The 17,998-nt window shown below is 42.6% G+C and overlaps 1 protein-coding gene across 1 annotated transcript in view; it reads right to left on the bottom strand.

Moving 5' to 3' along the window:
* Nucleotides 1-17,998, bottom strand: part of reep3b (receptor accessory protein 3b) — a 52,360-nt gene that overhangs the window by 33,505 nt on the left and 857 nt on the right. The window contains exon 2 of the mRNA XM_041973268.1: nucleotides 1,195-1,267. Coding sequence (XP_041829202.1) covers nucleotides 1,195-1,267 — 73 coding nt within the window. The remainder of the gene's footprint in view (nucleotides 1-1,194; nucleotides 1,268-17,998) is intronic.

Here is a 17,998-nt window from a genome sequence, read left to right on the forward strand (position 1 = left end):
GCTAACGCTAAGACCATGGGCTCTCACATTAGCAGCTAACGCTAAGACCGTGGCCTCTCACATTAGCAGCTAACGTTAAGACCGTGGGCTCTCCACATTAGCAGCTAACGCTAAGACCGTGGGCTCTCACATATAACAGCTAACACTAAGACCATGGGCTCTCACATTAGCAGCTAACGCTAAGACCGTGGGCTCTCACATTAACAGCTAACGCTAAGACCGTGGGCTCTCACATTAGCAGCTAAACTAAGACCGTGGGCTCTCACATTAGCAGCTAACGCTAAGACCATGGGCTCTCACATTAGCAGCTAACGCTAAGACCGTGGGCTCTCACATTAGCAGCTAACGCTAAGACCGTGGGCTCTCACATTAGCAGCTAACGCTAAGACCGTGGGCTCTCACATTAGCAGCTAACGCTAAGACCGTGGGCTCTCACATTAGCAGCTAACACCTAAGAACCGTGGGCTCTCACATTAGCAGCTAACGCTAAGTCCATGGGCTCTCACATTAGCAGCTAACACTAAGACCGTGGGCTCTCACATTAGCAGCTAACACTAAGACCGTGGGCTCTCACATTAGCAGCTAACACTAAGACCGTGGGCTCTCACATTAACAGCTAACGCTAAGACCGTGGCCTCTTACATTAGCAGCTAACACTAAGGACCGTAGGCTCTCACATTAGCAGCTAACACTAAGACCGTGGGCTCTCACATTGTTTCTCACACGGAACAAAATGTTTTGAAAAAAAGCAGGAAATGACATCACCATGCATGTACATACTCCTAACCCCTGACTTGACAGATCTGTGTCAGGTAACTCTTCTGTCCTTGATACTGTTAGATCACCTCATCCATCTCTACTGGAAAACCACTGAGAATATAGAGGTCTGGTGATGCCTGTGGTGCAAAAATAACAAAATCTTTATTCAAACGCTCAATTCCTGGGAAACATTTTTAATACCATCCTGCAAATCAGGTCAGTTTATGCTATAAATGTGGAGTATAATTTTTAAACAAAAATACAACAGTCAAAGGATAACCTGTCCTGGACTACTCAGGATCAGTCCTTTAAGAGTTAAAATGTCAGTAATGTGGTAAATGAAAAACTGTGGCTGCGCATTCTTCATTTTGACTTTTTGCCGTTTGCATGTGGTTAGGTGAATTAACAGCTGCTGTGTGATGTTTGGGAACTTACATATTCCTTGACGTTTTTGGTCTTGACAGCTTTGTAAGAGTAATATGCAGGATACAGGGTCCCAAACAGCAGCCTGTCGGAGGAGAGAACACACAAAGTGAGACCTGACTTTCCACTTTCACATAGTCCATACATATTCCCAGAGCAGGTCTGATCCAAGTCCCACCCACACCCCTCTGGAATATCTGTTTCCACTTAAGGTTTTCCTCATGCACACATCTTTCCACACAGGGAGGATTCTCCAGGTTTCTGATGACCTGATTCTGCTGCTGGAGCAGAGCTGACACATCTTCTGCCTGTAGACCTGAATACACCGACTTATGAAAGTATCTCAAAATACATCCGAGCTCTCCAATCACCACACATGTACTGCAGCACATCCACATATCTGCTAGGACCAATGCTGAAGCTGAGCTGCATAGAGATAAAATAATTCAGTTCCTGCAGAACCGACTGTGGACCTGCTACGATGGAGAGCCTGGCTCCTGACCCAGAATCCCAGAACCACTGGAACACAATGACTCAGTGTTTCCTCTGTAATCTGCTGCTCAGCAGTGGTTTGGGGTAATGTGGGGTTTGGTTCCTCATCTGCTGCACTGCAGTTTTCCACATTTATCCCAAAGTAGCTGAGCCCTGTTCTTTAGTTCTGTAGCATGGTCTCTGTTAGGACTCTGCGTTTTCAGGAGGAGGTGTAGACCAACTCTCAGCTCTGACTGAACAGCTCTGCTATAAAACTGAAACAGTGATGTTATCATGATGACATTTTCAATATCAAATGATACATAATCAGATTAAACTGCCTGTGTGTGTGTATTCATGTAGTTTTTGTCTATTTTCAGACTACAGCTGTGTTTCCATTAACCTACACTACATACAACACAATGTTCTGTCTCCTGACTGCAGTTCACTCCACAACAACCTCTGTGGTAAAACGTTCACACCTTACTGCCCAGCTGTGGATGCTGATTCCTGTTTGTATGTCCACACAGACCCACTGTGGGTCCATCTGTCAACAAGTCAAGACTCGTTGTGTTGTTGAGATTTACAAGTTTACAACAGAGTTTGTTTGTAAACAACAAGTTTTTCCTGGCTGACAGAGACACAAAGAGTCCATCTCAAAAACAGCTGTTCTGCACTAGTCATCTTCATTTTCCTCAGGCAGCATAAAACCATCTTTTTCCACCGTCACCAGTACAGAGAGAGTGAAAGTATCAGATAAAGGAAGATGAGGGCCTTTCAATGACTTCCCTCCACACCTTGTTATGATGACATGTTAGCTTCCACTTGCCAGTCATCAGCAGGCAGACATGCAGGCAAACCTGTAAAACCACACAAAATAACCACCTTCACTTCTTTCTTGTTACAACCTTTGTCAGACCCTCCCACCCAGATCATGAGGAAGGAGTGGGAATTAATCTTGATAATAATTTAATTAGAATAAAACTGAACAGGAAACTGAGGCTACAATTCAATCATACTCACCACAGGGGGGTGGGGGGAGATTTCTTGGCCCACTTTGGGCCCCTTAGTACCAACGTCGGCCTGGTTTAACAACCACAGCCTACCTGAGTATTGTTGCTGACCATGTCCATCCCGTTATGACCACAGTGGAGCAAGTATACAGGATTTATTCAACTGTCCAATGTGGACAATATGGAGTATAACCCAGTACTAGAATGTAAATTATGGAGGAAAAACGTCACTGGTCTGATGAGTCTCCATTTCAGCTCCACATTCAGATGCTCGGCTCAGAATCTGCTGGAAACATCATGAAAACATGGATCCATCCTGCATTGGATCAACGCTTCAGGCTGCTGCTGGTGTAATGGTGGGGGAGATTTTCTTGTCACACTTTGGTCCCCTTAGTACCAACGTGGCCTGGTTTAACCAGCACAGCCTACCTGAGTATTGTTGCTGACCATGTCCATCCCTTTATGACCACAGTGGAGCATCTTCTGATGCTACTTCCAGCAGGATAATGCACCATGTTACAAAGCTCAGATCATCTCCACCTGCTTTCTAGAACATGACGATGAGTTCACTGGACTCCAACGGCCTCCACAGCCACCAGATCTCAGTCCAGTAGAGCAGCTTTGGGATGTGGTGGAACGGGAGATTCTCATCATGGATGCAGCCGACAAAACTGCAGCAACTGTGTGATGCTGTCATGTCAATATGGAGAAAACCTCTGAGGAAGGTTTCCACCACCTGCTTCCATCTATCACACCAGGATTAAAGCAGCTCTGGAGGATAAGGGGGGTCCAACCCAGTAAAAAGATGGACGATGGGATGGTTTAAAATCATGTGTTAAATCAGTGACATGAAGTGTGCTGAGCTGTAAAGCAGCCCAGTTCACTGTGAGCTGTGTGTGTCTGTTAATTTAGTAAGTGAACAAAAAAAAGTCCAATAGAGTCGGAGGCACATTAGTCAATAAACTGATTCAGCTCCTGAGCCCTGTACTGGTATACTGGGAGAAGAGTCCAATTAACTGGTCCAGTAGCTGTGTTAATGTATTGACTGAACAACCAGGAGAGAAAAACTCTGATAAAGACGGTCATCAGGTGGTCCACTGATATGAAAACAATGTTTTTAGACTGACTCAAACACATGATGTAAGCATAGAGCTAAAGCACCAACAGAATGAACACACACACCTCATCTGTGCTCGCAGACCATTGATTCTCCCTGACACAACTACAGAGTGAGCAAGAAGCCCAACTAAATCACTTCATGGTAGGACACTCCTCCTTCCTCCAGTATTCCTCTGCTCCTCCTCCTCCTCTGTCCCTCACAATGAGCTCACCCAGTGTACAGCACAGCGTGTTCTCTGCAGTTTTAACCAGAGCACACGTAGCACCTGGATGTATTCAACAGGAATACACCGACCGAAGCTGCACCAACACAGCTGCTACTGGCTGCACCTGAAGACTGCCCTAAAATAATAATCAGACTGGATACATACATGTATACACACACACACACACACATATATATACACATATGTGTGTGTGTGTGTGTGTGTGTATATAAAGCTGAAAATTGTAAAAAAAAAAAAAAAAAAGCAGGCTTAAATGACATTTAAGTATCTATGACAGTTTTTAGTTGTTTTTCTAATCACTACTAAATGAAACATGAGTGAACATGTAGGCCAGCTGCAGCGGTCTTTGTTCAGAGGATCCTGACAAAGCAGTCGGTCTGGGTGCGGACCAGAGGAGACAGGTAGAGGAATGACTTCACCAAATCTTCTGCTTTATAACAGGATACTCGCAGGGTAAAGTGCAGGGTTTTGTGTGGTTTTGATGTGAGCAGCCCTGCACCTGCCAGCATACCAGTCACATCAAAGGTTAGCATGTTAGGGGTCAACGTGTTATCATCCTGGATGCAGGATGACTTTTCTGGAGACCACCACTGAGGATGAACAGTTAGACAACTTTCAGGTGATCCAGGTTTTCCAGGACTTCATCCTTTTCTTTATGAAACTTTATAATGCATTTCAAAACCAAAGTTGAACCAAGTGCTATAATGTGCACCTAACATAAAAACTATTAAAATAAATAGCATACAAATGTCATTAAAATGTGAAATATAGTTAAATAAAATAATTGAAATGAAGTCAAATCAGTTTAAAATGTCAACATGTCTTTTGGTGTTAAAGTCTCCGAGATAATCGATGGTTTGTGTGGCTGGAAGAGAGACTTCAACACTACTTAGGAGTCAGAAAAGTTGGGTTTTGATGGAGATGAAGTGGTTCTGAAGGAAAACTGCTCTAGTTGAGGAACTGGTGCTTGTCCAGGCAGAAAGGACCACAGCTGAATTTGATTCTTAATGACAAGTGAAAGGTGTACATAGAGCTGTGGAGGAGAAAGACACGGTGAACTTGTAATGCAGTGTCCCTGGATGACCACAGTCTTCCTGTGAATGATTCAACTGTTCTCATGACTGAAAAACTGATGTGCGAGGGTGAAATACCCCAACGTGTTCAAAAGGAAAAAAGAAACGTATAGGAGCATGCTTAGGTCTGCTGGACTTTTCTAAAGTGTAAATAGGACAACCGACATGAATTTCTAACGTCTCCGAGAGGAATCAGAGAAAATACCACAAAGATCGAGGTTTTAAACCAAGAATGAACAGATCTTTGCAGATGTTGAGCCACGACTGAGGCGGAAGGTAGATTCATCACATCTGTGTCAACCTACAGCACCAGATATACCAAAATATAGTCAACTTTTGGGATTCATAAAAACCAAACTTGCTGGGAAAATGTTCCTACCTCCACGGCTACTCTGACCCAGACGTATGCACAAAATCTGCAACACCACCACCGGTCCAGAATAAAACCAAGGAAATGGTCTGAAATGTGAGACATTTGTACACAATCCACTATTACCTTTCACACCACATGTTAGATATTAAAGCTGTTTGCAGAAATGAATAAAGACACATTCCATATTAATCCTCCTAAGAGCCACACTCGGGAAAACCAGGATTTCCAGGAAAAAGGGAGATGATGTTAATAAGAAGCTCAACCACTAAAACATGTTCTGTCATTGTGAAACAAAACTTCATGTTATAAAACCATCCAGATAAATAAGGTGCCAGTCTGCTGCCAGGAGTGGCTCAGTGGGTAGAGCGGTCATCTTGTAGCCTGAGGGTTGCCGGTTCAATCCTCAGCCTGTCGAGCTCATGTCGAGGTGTCCCTGAGCAAGACACCGAACCCCTAATTGCTCCTGATGGGTCGTGGTTAGCGCCTTGCATGGTAGCTTCCGCCACCAGTGTGTGAATGTGATGTATAATTATACAGCGCTTTGGGTATCATTCCAGGTACAGAAAAGGGCTGTATAAGTACCATTTACCATCTATAATCATGGCATCTCTCCTCAGAGCCCCTCCTGGATGACCGAGCCTCTCACCCTAACTTTAAGGCAAGGCAAATTTATTTGTATAGCACATTTCATGTACAAGACAAAGTGCTTTACATAAAACATTTCAGCAGGGTGCAGAAAGCAATACAAGTGCATTAATAAAAAAAGGAGAGTCCAGCCACAAATCGCTCCAGCAAGAGCTGAAAATCCCTTCTCTCCCAATGAAGCCAACACAACCACATCATCTGCAAACCCAACCCTGGGGCCAGCAAACCGGGATCCTCAACACCTTGGCTGCACCTAGACTTTCTATCCATTGAAGTCATGAGCAGAATCAGTGACAAAGAGCAGGACTGGACTGAGAAGATCAGTGAGCAGGAGGTAATGCGGCAGGCTGCCATCAGGGCGGCGCCATTTTGAATCATAAATAAAGCAAAGCAAGAAGAAGAAAAAAAAGGTTTCTTCTAGGAACACCAAATGCAGCATGAAGGTGGGAAGACTGTTGAGTCGACAGACCTCAAACGTCAGCAGCTGGAACAGGACTGGGTTTTCTGAGGTTTTCAGAAGAACCAGGTCTCATTTCTGCTCTTCCTCTGGACTTCTGCTGCTTCCTGCTGGTCTCAGTATTTAATGTTAAGCTCTTTTCCAAAGGTTACATGGATTTCAGTTAGTTATGCGCCCATCAAATCAGAAGGAGATCCAAGAGGACGCTCAGCCCAGCTGGACGTGACCGTACTGGTGCCATCAGGACATTATTACACTTCCTCTGCTTTTTACTGGAATTGTTTTCATGTCCACCATATTTTCAGCTATAAATATTTATAGCTTTAAAAGCTCCGCAGAAATGATTTCATTTGTCAGCTGAGCTGTAGAGAGGGAGGGAGGTGGGGGACTAACTAACTTTAACTGCATTGATATTTAATAGAAAATGCATTTCAGACCATATTGAACATGTCTGCATTGATATGTTGTGATTATTTTTTCATGTCCACAGTTAACGGCTTATCAAGAGGTGATGATCTCCATCAGTTCAGTGGACCTTTAACCCACTTCAGTTTCCTCCCTCTTCAGGTCTTTAGTGGACAAAAAAGTCCTTTTTAAAAGAAACTACTAGAAAACATTACACATTCATATTTATTGCCACTTCTTTACTCAAATCTTTCAATCAACTTCAGTCCAAATAAAATCTGCCAAATATGCAATTATTAAAGTTATTTTATTAAAGTTGTTTAAACCCTTTAAATGCCAATTTGATCACATTACATAACTGTCTATGAAAAAATATGCAGATAAAACAAAGTTAAATGAAAATTAAACATTTTTGTATTTAATATACAAATATGTTTAATATAAAAATATTCACAATAAATTAGTTGTTTTCCATATAATACATGGTGGCGACTGGAGCTCAATCTTTAAATACACTGCTCAAAAAATAAAGGAAACACTTAAACAACACAATTTAACTCCAAGTCAGTCACACGTGTGTGAAATGAAACTGTCCACTTAGGAAGCAACACTGACTGACCATCAGTTCCACATGTTGTTGTGTAAATGGAACAGACAACAGGTGGAAATTATAGGCAGTTATAAAGACACCCCCAATAAAGGAGGTTCTGCAGGTGGGGACCACAGACCACGTCTCAGTTCTGCTTTTCTGGTGATGTTTTGGTGACTTTTGAATGCTGGTGGTGCTTTCACTCTAGTGGTAGCATGAGACGGAGTCTACACCCACACAAGTGGCTCAGGTAGTGCAGCTCATCCAGGATGGCTCATCAATGTGAGCTGTGGCCAGAAGGTTTGCTGTGTCTGTCAGCGTCGTGTCCAGAGCATGGAGGTGCTACCAGGAGACAGGCCAGTACATCAGGAGACATGGAGGAGGCCGTAGGAGGCAACAAGCCAGCAGCAGGACGCTACCTCCACCTTTGTACAAGGAGGAACAGGAGGAGCACTGCCAGAGCCCTGCAACATGACCTCCAGCAGGCCACAGATGTGCATGTGTAGCTCAAACGGTCAGAAACAGACTCCATGAGGGAGGTATGAGGGCCCGACGTCCACAGGTGGGGGTTGTGTTTACAGACCAACACCATGCAGGACGTTTGGTGTTTACCAGAGAAAACACCAAGATGGGTAACTTCACCACTGGCGCCCTGTGTTCTTCACAGATGGAACGCAGGTTCAAACTGAGCACATGTGGCAGACGTGACAGAGTCTGGAGACGCCGGTGAGACACGTTTCTGCCTGCCTGAACGTCCTCCAGCATGACCGGTTTGGCAGTGGGGTCAGTAATGGTGGGGGGTTGGCATTTCTTTGGGGGGCTGCACAGCCCTCCATGAGCTCGCCAGAGGTAGCCTGACTGCCATTAGGTACCGAGATGAGATCTTCAGACCCCTTGTGAGACCACATGCTGGTGCGGTTGGTCCTGGTTGCTCCTATATGCAAGACAATGCTGGACCTCATTGTGGCTGGAGCTGTGTCAGCAGTTCCTGCCAGATGGAAGCATTGATGCTATGGACTGGCCCAGCCCGTTCCCCAGGACCTGAATCCAGCTGAGAACATCTTGGAACATCACTGTCTCCATCCACCAACGACCACGTTGACCACAGACTGTCCAGGAGTTGGCGGATGCTTTAGTCCAGGTCTGGGAGGGAGATCCCTCAGGAGACCATACCACCACCTCATACAGGAGCATGGCCAGACATTGTAGGGAGGTCCTACAGGCCACGTGGAGGCCGCACACACACTACTGAGCCTCATTCTGATTGTTTTAAAGTTGGATCAGCCTGTAGTGTGTTTTTCCACTTTAATTTGGAAGTGTGAGTCCAAATCCAGACCTCCATGAATAAATAAGTTTTATTTCCATTGATCATTATTGTGTGATTTTGTTGTCGGCAGCAGATGTCAACTATGTAAAGAACAAAGTGTTTAATAAGAAGATTTAATTCGTTCAGATTCTAGGATGTTATTTTAGTGGTCTTCCGTTATCTTTTGAGCAGTAGTAACCTAAATTCTAAGCAAACAACACTGACATAGTCACAGTGTAGATATAAAATAACTAGAAGACAAGTAAAGAGGTCCTTTCCATGAAACATGACACTATGAAACTATGAAAAATATTACAGATTATTTGTTTAGTATATGAAGACTGAGCTTTAAAAATGAATACCCCTCCCTCCAACATTTTAATGTGTTAATTTTTCATAAAAACAGTGACATCATGTAATTGAATTGACATTTAAAGAGTAAAAATAATTACAATAATTAGATATTTGGTAGTTTTGATAAGGAAATGATCTCTTCTGAAAAAAAAAAACATGCCATATGGGTGAACACATTCGAGAAGAGAGAGATGAGGACGAAAAAAGTCCCTGGTGACCGACAAGGTTTAAGAAATTGTTTTTGTTTTAATCCTAAAAAACAGCAGACCAGGCTCTCATGCAGCCCAACTACAAGTTTTTATCCAGTGTGTTTTACTCACAGCACAAACATACCTGCAGATCCAGAAGCCAGGTACCTTTCTGCCAGAACATGATTATACTCTTATTAAACGGGAAAAAACAAAATCCTGAAGCAAGCATACTTCCCAACCATTCAGCATCTACTGGTCGCTGTAACACGCCACGCTTCCATTTTAGGAAATACAGCATTCCCTTTCACCGCTAAGTAGATGACACTCAGCTGTTCCTGCCCAACAAACCCACGTCTATGCTGAGCAAATGACTGCCAGAAATTAAAATAGGTTTACTTAAAACTTTATCAAACTCACTGGTGACAAAACTGAATTTCTTCTGGTTGGTTCCAAACCAACCAGAACCTCAGCTGCTTGTGTTCTGTAGTATGGAAACACTTATACTGAGTACACGCTACCGGTAAGAGCATCCCTATTATTATTATTATTAATATTATTAATATTATTATTATTCTTATTATTAATATTATTAATATTATTGTTATTATTAATAATATTATTATTAATATTATTATTAATATTATTATATATTTATTAATATTATTAATATTATTATTGTTATTATTATTAATATTATTAATATTATTATTATTATTATTATTAATATTATTATTATTATAATTATTATTACTACTACTACTACTATTATTATTATTATTATTATTACTACTACTATTATTATTATTATTATTATTATTATTATTATTATTATTTAAAACAATAAAAATGAACAATTCTTATCTACCTACCTACCTATCTATCTATTTATTCAACAAAAGAGAATTATATCTGTATTTGCTCCATCACTCTCCAGGTACACTCTGACTTCAAACAGTCTAGTATTCACACTCCTTGAGCTCTTCAGCAGCAGCCGACCAACAACCACAGCAGTTTATTTTCATGCTGTTGCTATAGAAACTGAAAAGCTCCTGGTATCTCTCCTCGCGTCTTCACTGTGTGTCACGCTCTGGTAATTTCAAGTCGCTGTACATTTTCTGTGTGGAGAGGAAACATTTTCCTACATTTCTAAGCTAATTTTGTTCAATTTCTGCAATGTCCAGGGACCTTTTTTAAATTAAAGGTTCTTTGTAACTCAGGCTTTTCTGTATTTCCAAACACACGTGTAAAGTTCAGGGCAGTTTGTTGACATTTGTTAAGAATATACAACTAGGTCTCACAATCCTGAGAAACTGAGCTTGAGCTCTGAAATCCTGGGAGTGGGTACATGATGGTTTCTGTAAATGTCCTTACTGGTCACACAGAGAGAAAGTCCGCATTCGGCATCATCCAGGCAACCGAAGTAGTGTCCTCTGAGATCCTTCCATCTCACCAGAACCAGCTGTTCCGTCCACCTCCTCGCCTCCCTCCTACCACCCTTATTATTGGAGGCTCCATGGTAAGAAAAGTCTGTTTCTTTAACGCCACCACACACTGTTCACCCAGAGCCACTGTGCTCGTCATTTTGGACAAGATCCCCGAACGGCTGCACACAGCCCCCGACTACGCACATGCCCCCCGTCCAGCCCTCTCTATCTAGTTCACATCATCATCACCAGCCACCATCCACACACCAGGACAACATGGACATCCCCTGCCCTGTATCCTCGATTCCAGTCACAACCACATTGAAGAAGACAAATAGACCACCAGAATAAAGCAGGGCAGAGCGAGCATACTCGATGTATGCCCAAACGTTTTACGTAGGATATATAAAATGTCTGTATCGTGAACATTGAGTATAAACTATCACAGCAGGGCTTTTCTTGGCAGCGTCTGTCTGCTGGTCAGAGTGAAGCTCACCCCCATCCAGAAAACTCTCCAGCGCGTTGTTTCAGGAGAGACAGGGAGAAGCATGGAGACGAGGCATGTGCAGCTAGCTGTCCAGCTGGTTCACCAGTCTGACGTCCATTTTAAGCAGCAATTCACCTCAGAAACGACGACATCGGAGACGGATTGTTCAGCTGTGGTGGTTCCTGATGGACATGAAGTTCCAAGAACACCAGAGCAGGAACCTCCTCCTGCTTCTCCTCCAGCTGTTCTTATTACGGAGTAAGATCAGAGGTTGTTATAAAGCAGGTGTTTCTGTGTTACAGGTGTTTGACGATGTTTCCACCGTGCGCTCTCTGTCTGCAGGTGGGAGTGTAGCTCACCTGTGTGCACGCGGCAGGTAGAGACACAACGCCACGTTAACAAGATCAGGCTGTTTAGTTTTTATAATAAAAGGAAAAATATAAATCTGTTCTAGAGGAATGGAACCCTGGATTACTTCTGTTGGGATCTGGTGGAAAATAGAAAAAAAATGAAATAATAAAGTTCATACATGAAGCTGCTATCCGCCCACAGAGCCTGATGTTTCTCCTCTGTTCAGAACCTTGCGGATCGTGTGGTATGTTAGTGATGTAAACAGTCATCATGAACCAACCCTGCTGGATCACTTCAGCACAGTTACAGGAAAAACAATCACCAGCATGTTAACACATCTAGAATTCATCTGTAGAAGTATTTCTCCTCTGAGCTTCCATTTCCTGTGTCTACAACATGCTTATGGATACAGTCATTTGGTTGTGCACAAAATGTTCTTGAAACAATATAGAAAGAAAGAAAAAAAAGACAGGGCCCCTTCTTCATACGAGATCTACCACCTCTCCATCACCCACCCAGCCTCCATGCAGCTGAGAAAATAGCCCCAGTGCTTGTAGATGGGCCTGGACTCTGGGCTGCAGGTCAGTTTCCCTGGTTTCCTGACACCCAACACCACCAACAACCAGATGGAGGGAGGGAAGGAAAAAAGAAAAGAAACCTGGAGAAACACAGGAGACACACAGAGGGAAGAGGAAGGGGAGGGATACAGCCATCTGAGATTTTCAGCTCTCAGCATCTGGTTTTAACTTCAGGAAAAAGAATTTGATTACATGACTTTTCCCCTAAAAACACAGAGGGTGGATTGTTGGGAGGACTGCTGCTGAAGCAAATGGGACTGGTTTGAGAAAACTTCTGCATGAGGAAATGATATACATCATTTATACTGGGCGCACAGGTCTGTGAACGCCCCCAGAAAAACATCAACCACAAGTTGAAACGTCAGGATTCTGTCGAGGTACATTACACACGTCCTGTAACATTTAACAGAAGCTGACTGGTTGTTAACTGGTAATGGAATTAGCTGCAGTAAACTGTGTTCAAAATTACACTGAACTGATCAGAAATAGCCAATAAATGGGTGTTTGGTGGATTGTTTACTTGTTGTAACATTTGGTGGATGTGTTATCACATCACCAGATTCTGCAGGAATCGTGTCTGCAGAAATATCTCTAAATCCTGGTCAGTATTATGAAGGTGTTGACTATTGTTAAGAACATCATGAACAAGTTCAGACATGTTTTGGTAGAAAGGTTTAACCTGACATCATGATGTGGTTTGTGGTGGCTTTGCGTCTCTGGAAAACAAACCAGTTCTCAACCAGTAAAGTTACCTCTTTATGGCACAACCAGTTTAACTTTCACAGACACTCAATCAGGTCATTATGCAGCCAATAAGCCTGTAAGTTGTCTCACTCACCAACAAAACAAATAATATTTAGTAAACCACCCAAAGACAGACATGAAGAGATGCAGAGCTTAGAACTTTCCCCCACAATAAGTCCTCGAAGTAAAGTTAAAAACATCTGAAAGCCAGAGGACAATGGACCGTCTCCCATTGTCCTCTGTGATTTTCATGAACACCATGTAATGAATCTAAAGTCACAGAAGACTTCTCCCAATCATGCATGAATTTTCTCAAAACTGCACGATGAGTTACGAGCAGAAATTCATCACAGAAACAGAACAGTTTAAAAATAAAGGGAGCAAGTAAGAGCAACATTAACCCATTTGTCTCATTGCCTTCAGCAGACACACCCAGAGCGAAGTTTGTGATATTACGTCAGCCAACACAAGCAGAGGTGCAGAATATGGCAAAAATGAACAAACGCTGCCAAATAAACCAACCTGGAGTGCTGCTTCTCCCTCTCTGCGCAGCTGCTGGCTTGTAGAGAGGGAGAGAGGTAGAGAGATGGCTGTTCATCTGACCTGACTGTTCATCTGACCTGACTGTTCATCTGACCTGGCTGTTCATCTGACCTGACTGTTCATCTGACCTGGCTGTTCATCTGACCTGGTTGTTCATCTGACCTGATCTGGTCATCTGACCTGGCTGTTCAGGCTGTTTCATCTGACCTGGCTGTTCATCTGACCTGACTGTTCATCTGACCTGGCTGTTCATCTGACCTGACTGGTCATCTGACCTGGCTGTTCAGGCTGTTCATCTGACCTGGTTGTTCATCTGACATGACTGTTCATCTGACCTGGTTGTTCAGGCTGTTCATCTGACATGACTGTTCATCTGACCTGGTTGTTCAGGCTGTTCATCTGACCTGGTTGTTCAGGCTGTTCATCTGACCTGGTTGTTCATCTGACCTGGTTGTTCAGGCTGTTCATCTGACCTGGCTGTTCAGGCTGTTCATCTGACCTGGTTGTTCATCTGACCTGGTTGTTCAGGCTGTTCATCTGACATGACTGTTCATCTGACCTGGTTGTTCAGGCTGTTCATCTGACCTGGCTGTTCATCTGACCTGGTTGTTCAGGCTGTTCATCTGACATGACTGTTCATCTGACCTGGTTGTTCAGGCTGTTCATCTGACCTGACTGTTCATCTGACCTGGTTATTCAGGCTGTTCATCTGACCTGGTTGTTCATCTGACCTGGCTGTTCATCTGACCTGGTTGTTCAGGCTGTTCATCTGACCTGGTTGTTCAGGCTGTTCATCTGACCTGGTTGTTCATCTGACCTGGTTGTTCAGGCTGTTCATCTGACCTGGCTGTTCATCTGACATGACTGCTCATCTGACCTGGTTGTTCAGGCTGTTCATCTGACATGACTGTTCATCTGACCTGGCTGTTCAGGCTGTTCATCTGACATGACTGTTCATCTGACCTGGTTGTTCAGGCTGTTCATCTGACATGACTGTTCATCTGACCTGGTTGTTCAGGCTGTTCATCTGACATGACTGTTCATCTGACCTGGCTGTTCAGGCTGTTCATCTGACCTGGTTGTTCATATAAATATTCAAATATTTATGACAAAGAAGGATGAAATGTTCAGGATTTACTAACTAAAAGGTAAAAAGTCAGCAGGATGGATTTAAAGCTGTGAAGCTGCTTCCTTCTAAACACAAAAGGAACAATATGTGATGAATATCAGCATCAGGTGAACAGACAGAAAGCAGGATGAGAATCTCACAGCTTCTAGATGGTGAGGAGAGAGAAATATTCACAATATGCACAATAACTTCCATCCATGCAGCTTCACTGCTTCATTATCCAGGTTTCTGGCCTATAATTTCTCTAAACTTTCATTCTTAGCTTGACTGTTTAGCTTCACCTCTGCACCTGCAGCCTCCGCTACCGGGAGTTAAGGGTTAACATCTGGTTTCCGGGTGTAGCGTCAGGTCTGTAGATGTAACTATAAACATGTGTGGTATCCACAGAAAGTCCAGAATCTCAGCTACCAGCTCAGTAAAACCATTTTTATCACCAACAAACAAAGTTAAGACAGCAATAATTAAAAAACCAGGTACACAAAGTCTGAAAAACATGTAAACACAGATGATGTTTCCCCATGAACACGAACAAACGGCTCCTCTACTGAAAGCTCACATCTCACAGATTCCACAGCTGGAAGTTTCATCTTAATATGACTAAGATTCACCGAACCAGAGGCAGAAGAAGACCCGATTTATGCTTCACGTTTGTAAAAGTCAGAAAACATGTCTCACCTTTGCTGTCTGGCCTAAATTAAAACCACATTTATTAAAAATAAATCAATAAATAAAAGTTTCTCGTTGTTTTTGGGAGCAGTTTCCCGTCCAAAAATCACGATGTTCTGCCATCTGCATGGTTTAGACAAAGAGAAACATCAGTTCTTCTTTCTTAAGTTCCAGACAGAAAACGTCTCTTCATGTTAATAAACCTGCTCTCTCCTGATTACATCAGACGCACCGCTGCAGCAGGGAAGGAAGACATGGACGTCATGTTTCTGTCATCAAAGCCAGCGGCCAGCTAAAGAAAAATATAAATTAAAAAAAAAAAAAAAAATTAACAGCGTTAAGCATTAGGTTAGCGCGTTAATGTGCCCAGCACTAATATATGTGCGTGTGTGTGTGTGTGTGTGTATGTATGTATATCCATATATGTATATATGTATTTTATTTACTTATCTTTTTTTACATACTGGGTTAATCCTGTCTTTATGTGGATGAGAACCATGGATGATTTTTTTTTCTCAGTATGTTTGCCGACTTGTAAATAGTTCTTTTTTGAAAATGGGTACAGTGTATTATTTTATTTGGATGACGTTTGTTCTTGTGCATAAATATTAATAAAATCATTTGTTAACAAAGTGTCAGCTTGGGAATCTTTAACAGCAGATAAACAGAAACGTAAACAACCAATAACTAAATGAACAAACAGAGACAGCTTCCTCACATAAAACAGCACAACAGAGGAGATGAAGAGGAAGAAGAGGAAGGTTTCAGACTGTTCTCAGAGTACGACACACAAACCGGCTTCATTAACCCTGACCAGTCTCTGTGTCGGACTCTGTTGGTGTTTTCTTTTTGTTTTGGCCAATCCAACACACAAAATCACTATCATGGCTGCTGGTGATAGCGCTCACTCTGATTGGCTGTTCACATGAAGGTGAGCACCAGTGATGACAGAAAGATAACAATCCATGTGTGTTTTCTCCAAAACTCTTTCACAACACCGTGGTGGTGTGGAGAGAAGGGAGAGAAGACCAACAAACAACGAGTAGCTACACGCTACATGTCACCAAGCAGAGGTGGTTTACTGCAGTCTAAAGACGGCTGCAGCCACATGACACAGGACGGAAAATAACTGGAACCCTGGCTGAGGAAAGGAAAAATACACACCATACTATACTGTACCATGTGATGGTAAAACACCCTGAGTTTGGGTCCGTTTGTTCCACAGTGGGTCTCCTCAGACTGGTGCACCCACCATCAACTCAGCTTCAGCGAACTATATTCTTCAATCAAGATTTTTTATCTTGATTAAAGATTTCTATCCTGGGGATCATGATATTTTCTAGAATGACTTCATCCCCATCCAAAGTTTTCATCAGCAACTCTGCATTAACACTGGCCCCGGCTACATGACGCTTTTAATTCAGAATTAATTGTTCTATATGAAATAATTTAGAATTAAAGTAATCTCCTTCATGTTTACATGGAAACAGTAATTCCAAATTGAGGTTTACATGGAAAACAAGCTTATTTAATTCCACTTTAGATCTGGGGACTGGGAAGAGTTCTGATTGGATGGGGGGCGGACATGACGTTTTTACATCTACCAGAAGAAACAAACTCCAGTTCCGGCTTCTTTTCTGTTCGTCTACAACCTTAGTTCCCAACCTGTGCTCAGGAGGTCCCTGAGGCTTTGAACAATAGAGCCACTGTGATTAATGTCCACAAACTGTCCTTATTTTAATGAATAAAAGTAAGGTCGTATGCTGTTCACTTCACTTTGTTTTTATCAAAGACTCAACCAGAAAACATTACTTATGGTGAGAATCTTCCTTTTGAAAGCCTAAAACCAGCATGGTTTCAGCCCCGGGTGGAGAAGGGGTCCATGGCATTTTAGTACATGCATGAATGGGGGAAAAAAGGTTAGGAACCACTGGTCTACAACATGGAAGACCAGAGGATGAGAACCACTTTCACTCTGATGGTGATTCTAGTTTTGAAGCAGCAGCTCGACACCAGCATCCTGCTTTTCACTGGGGTCAGCTGGGGAGGCGAAGGGAGGTAGAGGACCGTATCGTCATGGCGACAGGACAAGGGAACGAGCATGCTCAGAACGACCTGAATTGATTTAAAGTGGAATGAATGTTTACATGATCGAGGAACTACTCATTTCAGATTTAAAACCATAATAAATCAGCCTCTTACTTCGGATTGAAGTTTAATTCTGAATGGCTATTTTCATTCAGAATTAGGTGTTTACAAGATCATTTTAAAGAAGATTTCATTTTCATTCTGAATTAAAGGGGAATTAAAACTCACATGTAAACATGGCCATTAACATCTTAACAAACCCTCAAAACACCAAAAGAAAGAATACTTTTTCAAAGAATACTCCACCCTTCTGCCAGTGTCAGAGATCTGTAGTTTGGGTCTAAGTGTGAAAAATCCCCATGTCTCATGACCTCCCAGGTCCTGACTGACAACAGTCTTCCACAGCCACGTGTTCAGTTTCCCCGATCAGATGAAGTGTGCTTGAAGGCAAAGATTACTAAATGGAGAAGCATTTTTCCCCTCCTTACCACTCCCTTGTGGTCTTTCCACCACATTCCTATCCCCATTACCCTGAATTATATAATTACTGCTCCTGGATGTATACAGACAAACGCAGGCTGAG

The sequence above is a fragment of the Melanotaenia boesemani genome, chromosome 21, assembly GCF_017639745.1.
Source record: "Melanotaenia boesemani isolate fMelBoe1 chromosome 21, fMelBoe1.pri, whole genome shotgun sequence".
Taxonomy (NCBI): domain Eukaryota; kingdom Metazoa; phylum Chordata; class Actinopteri; order Atheriniformes; family Melanotaeniidae; genus Melanotaenia; species Melanotaenia boesemani.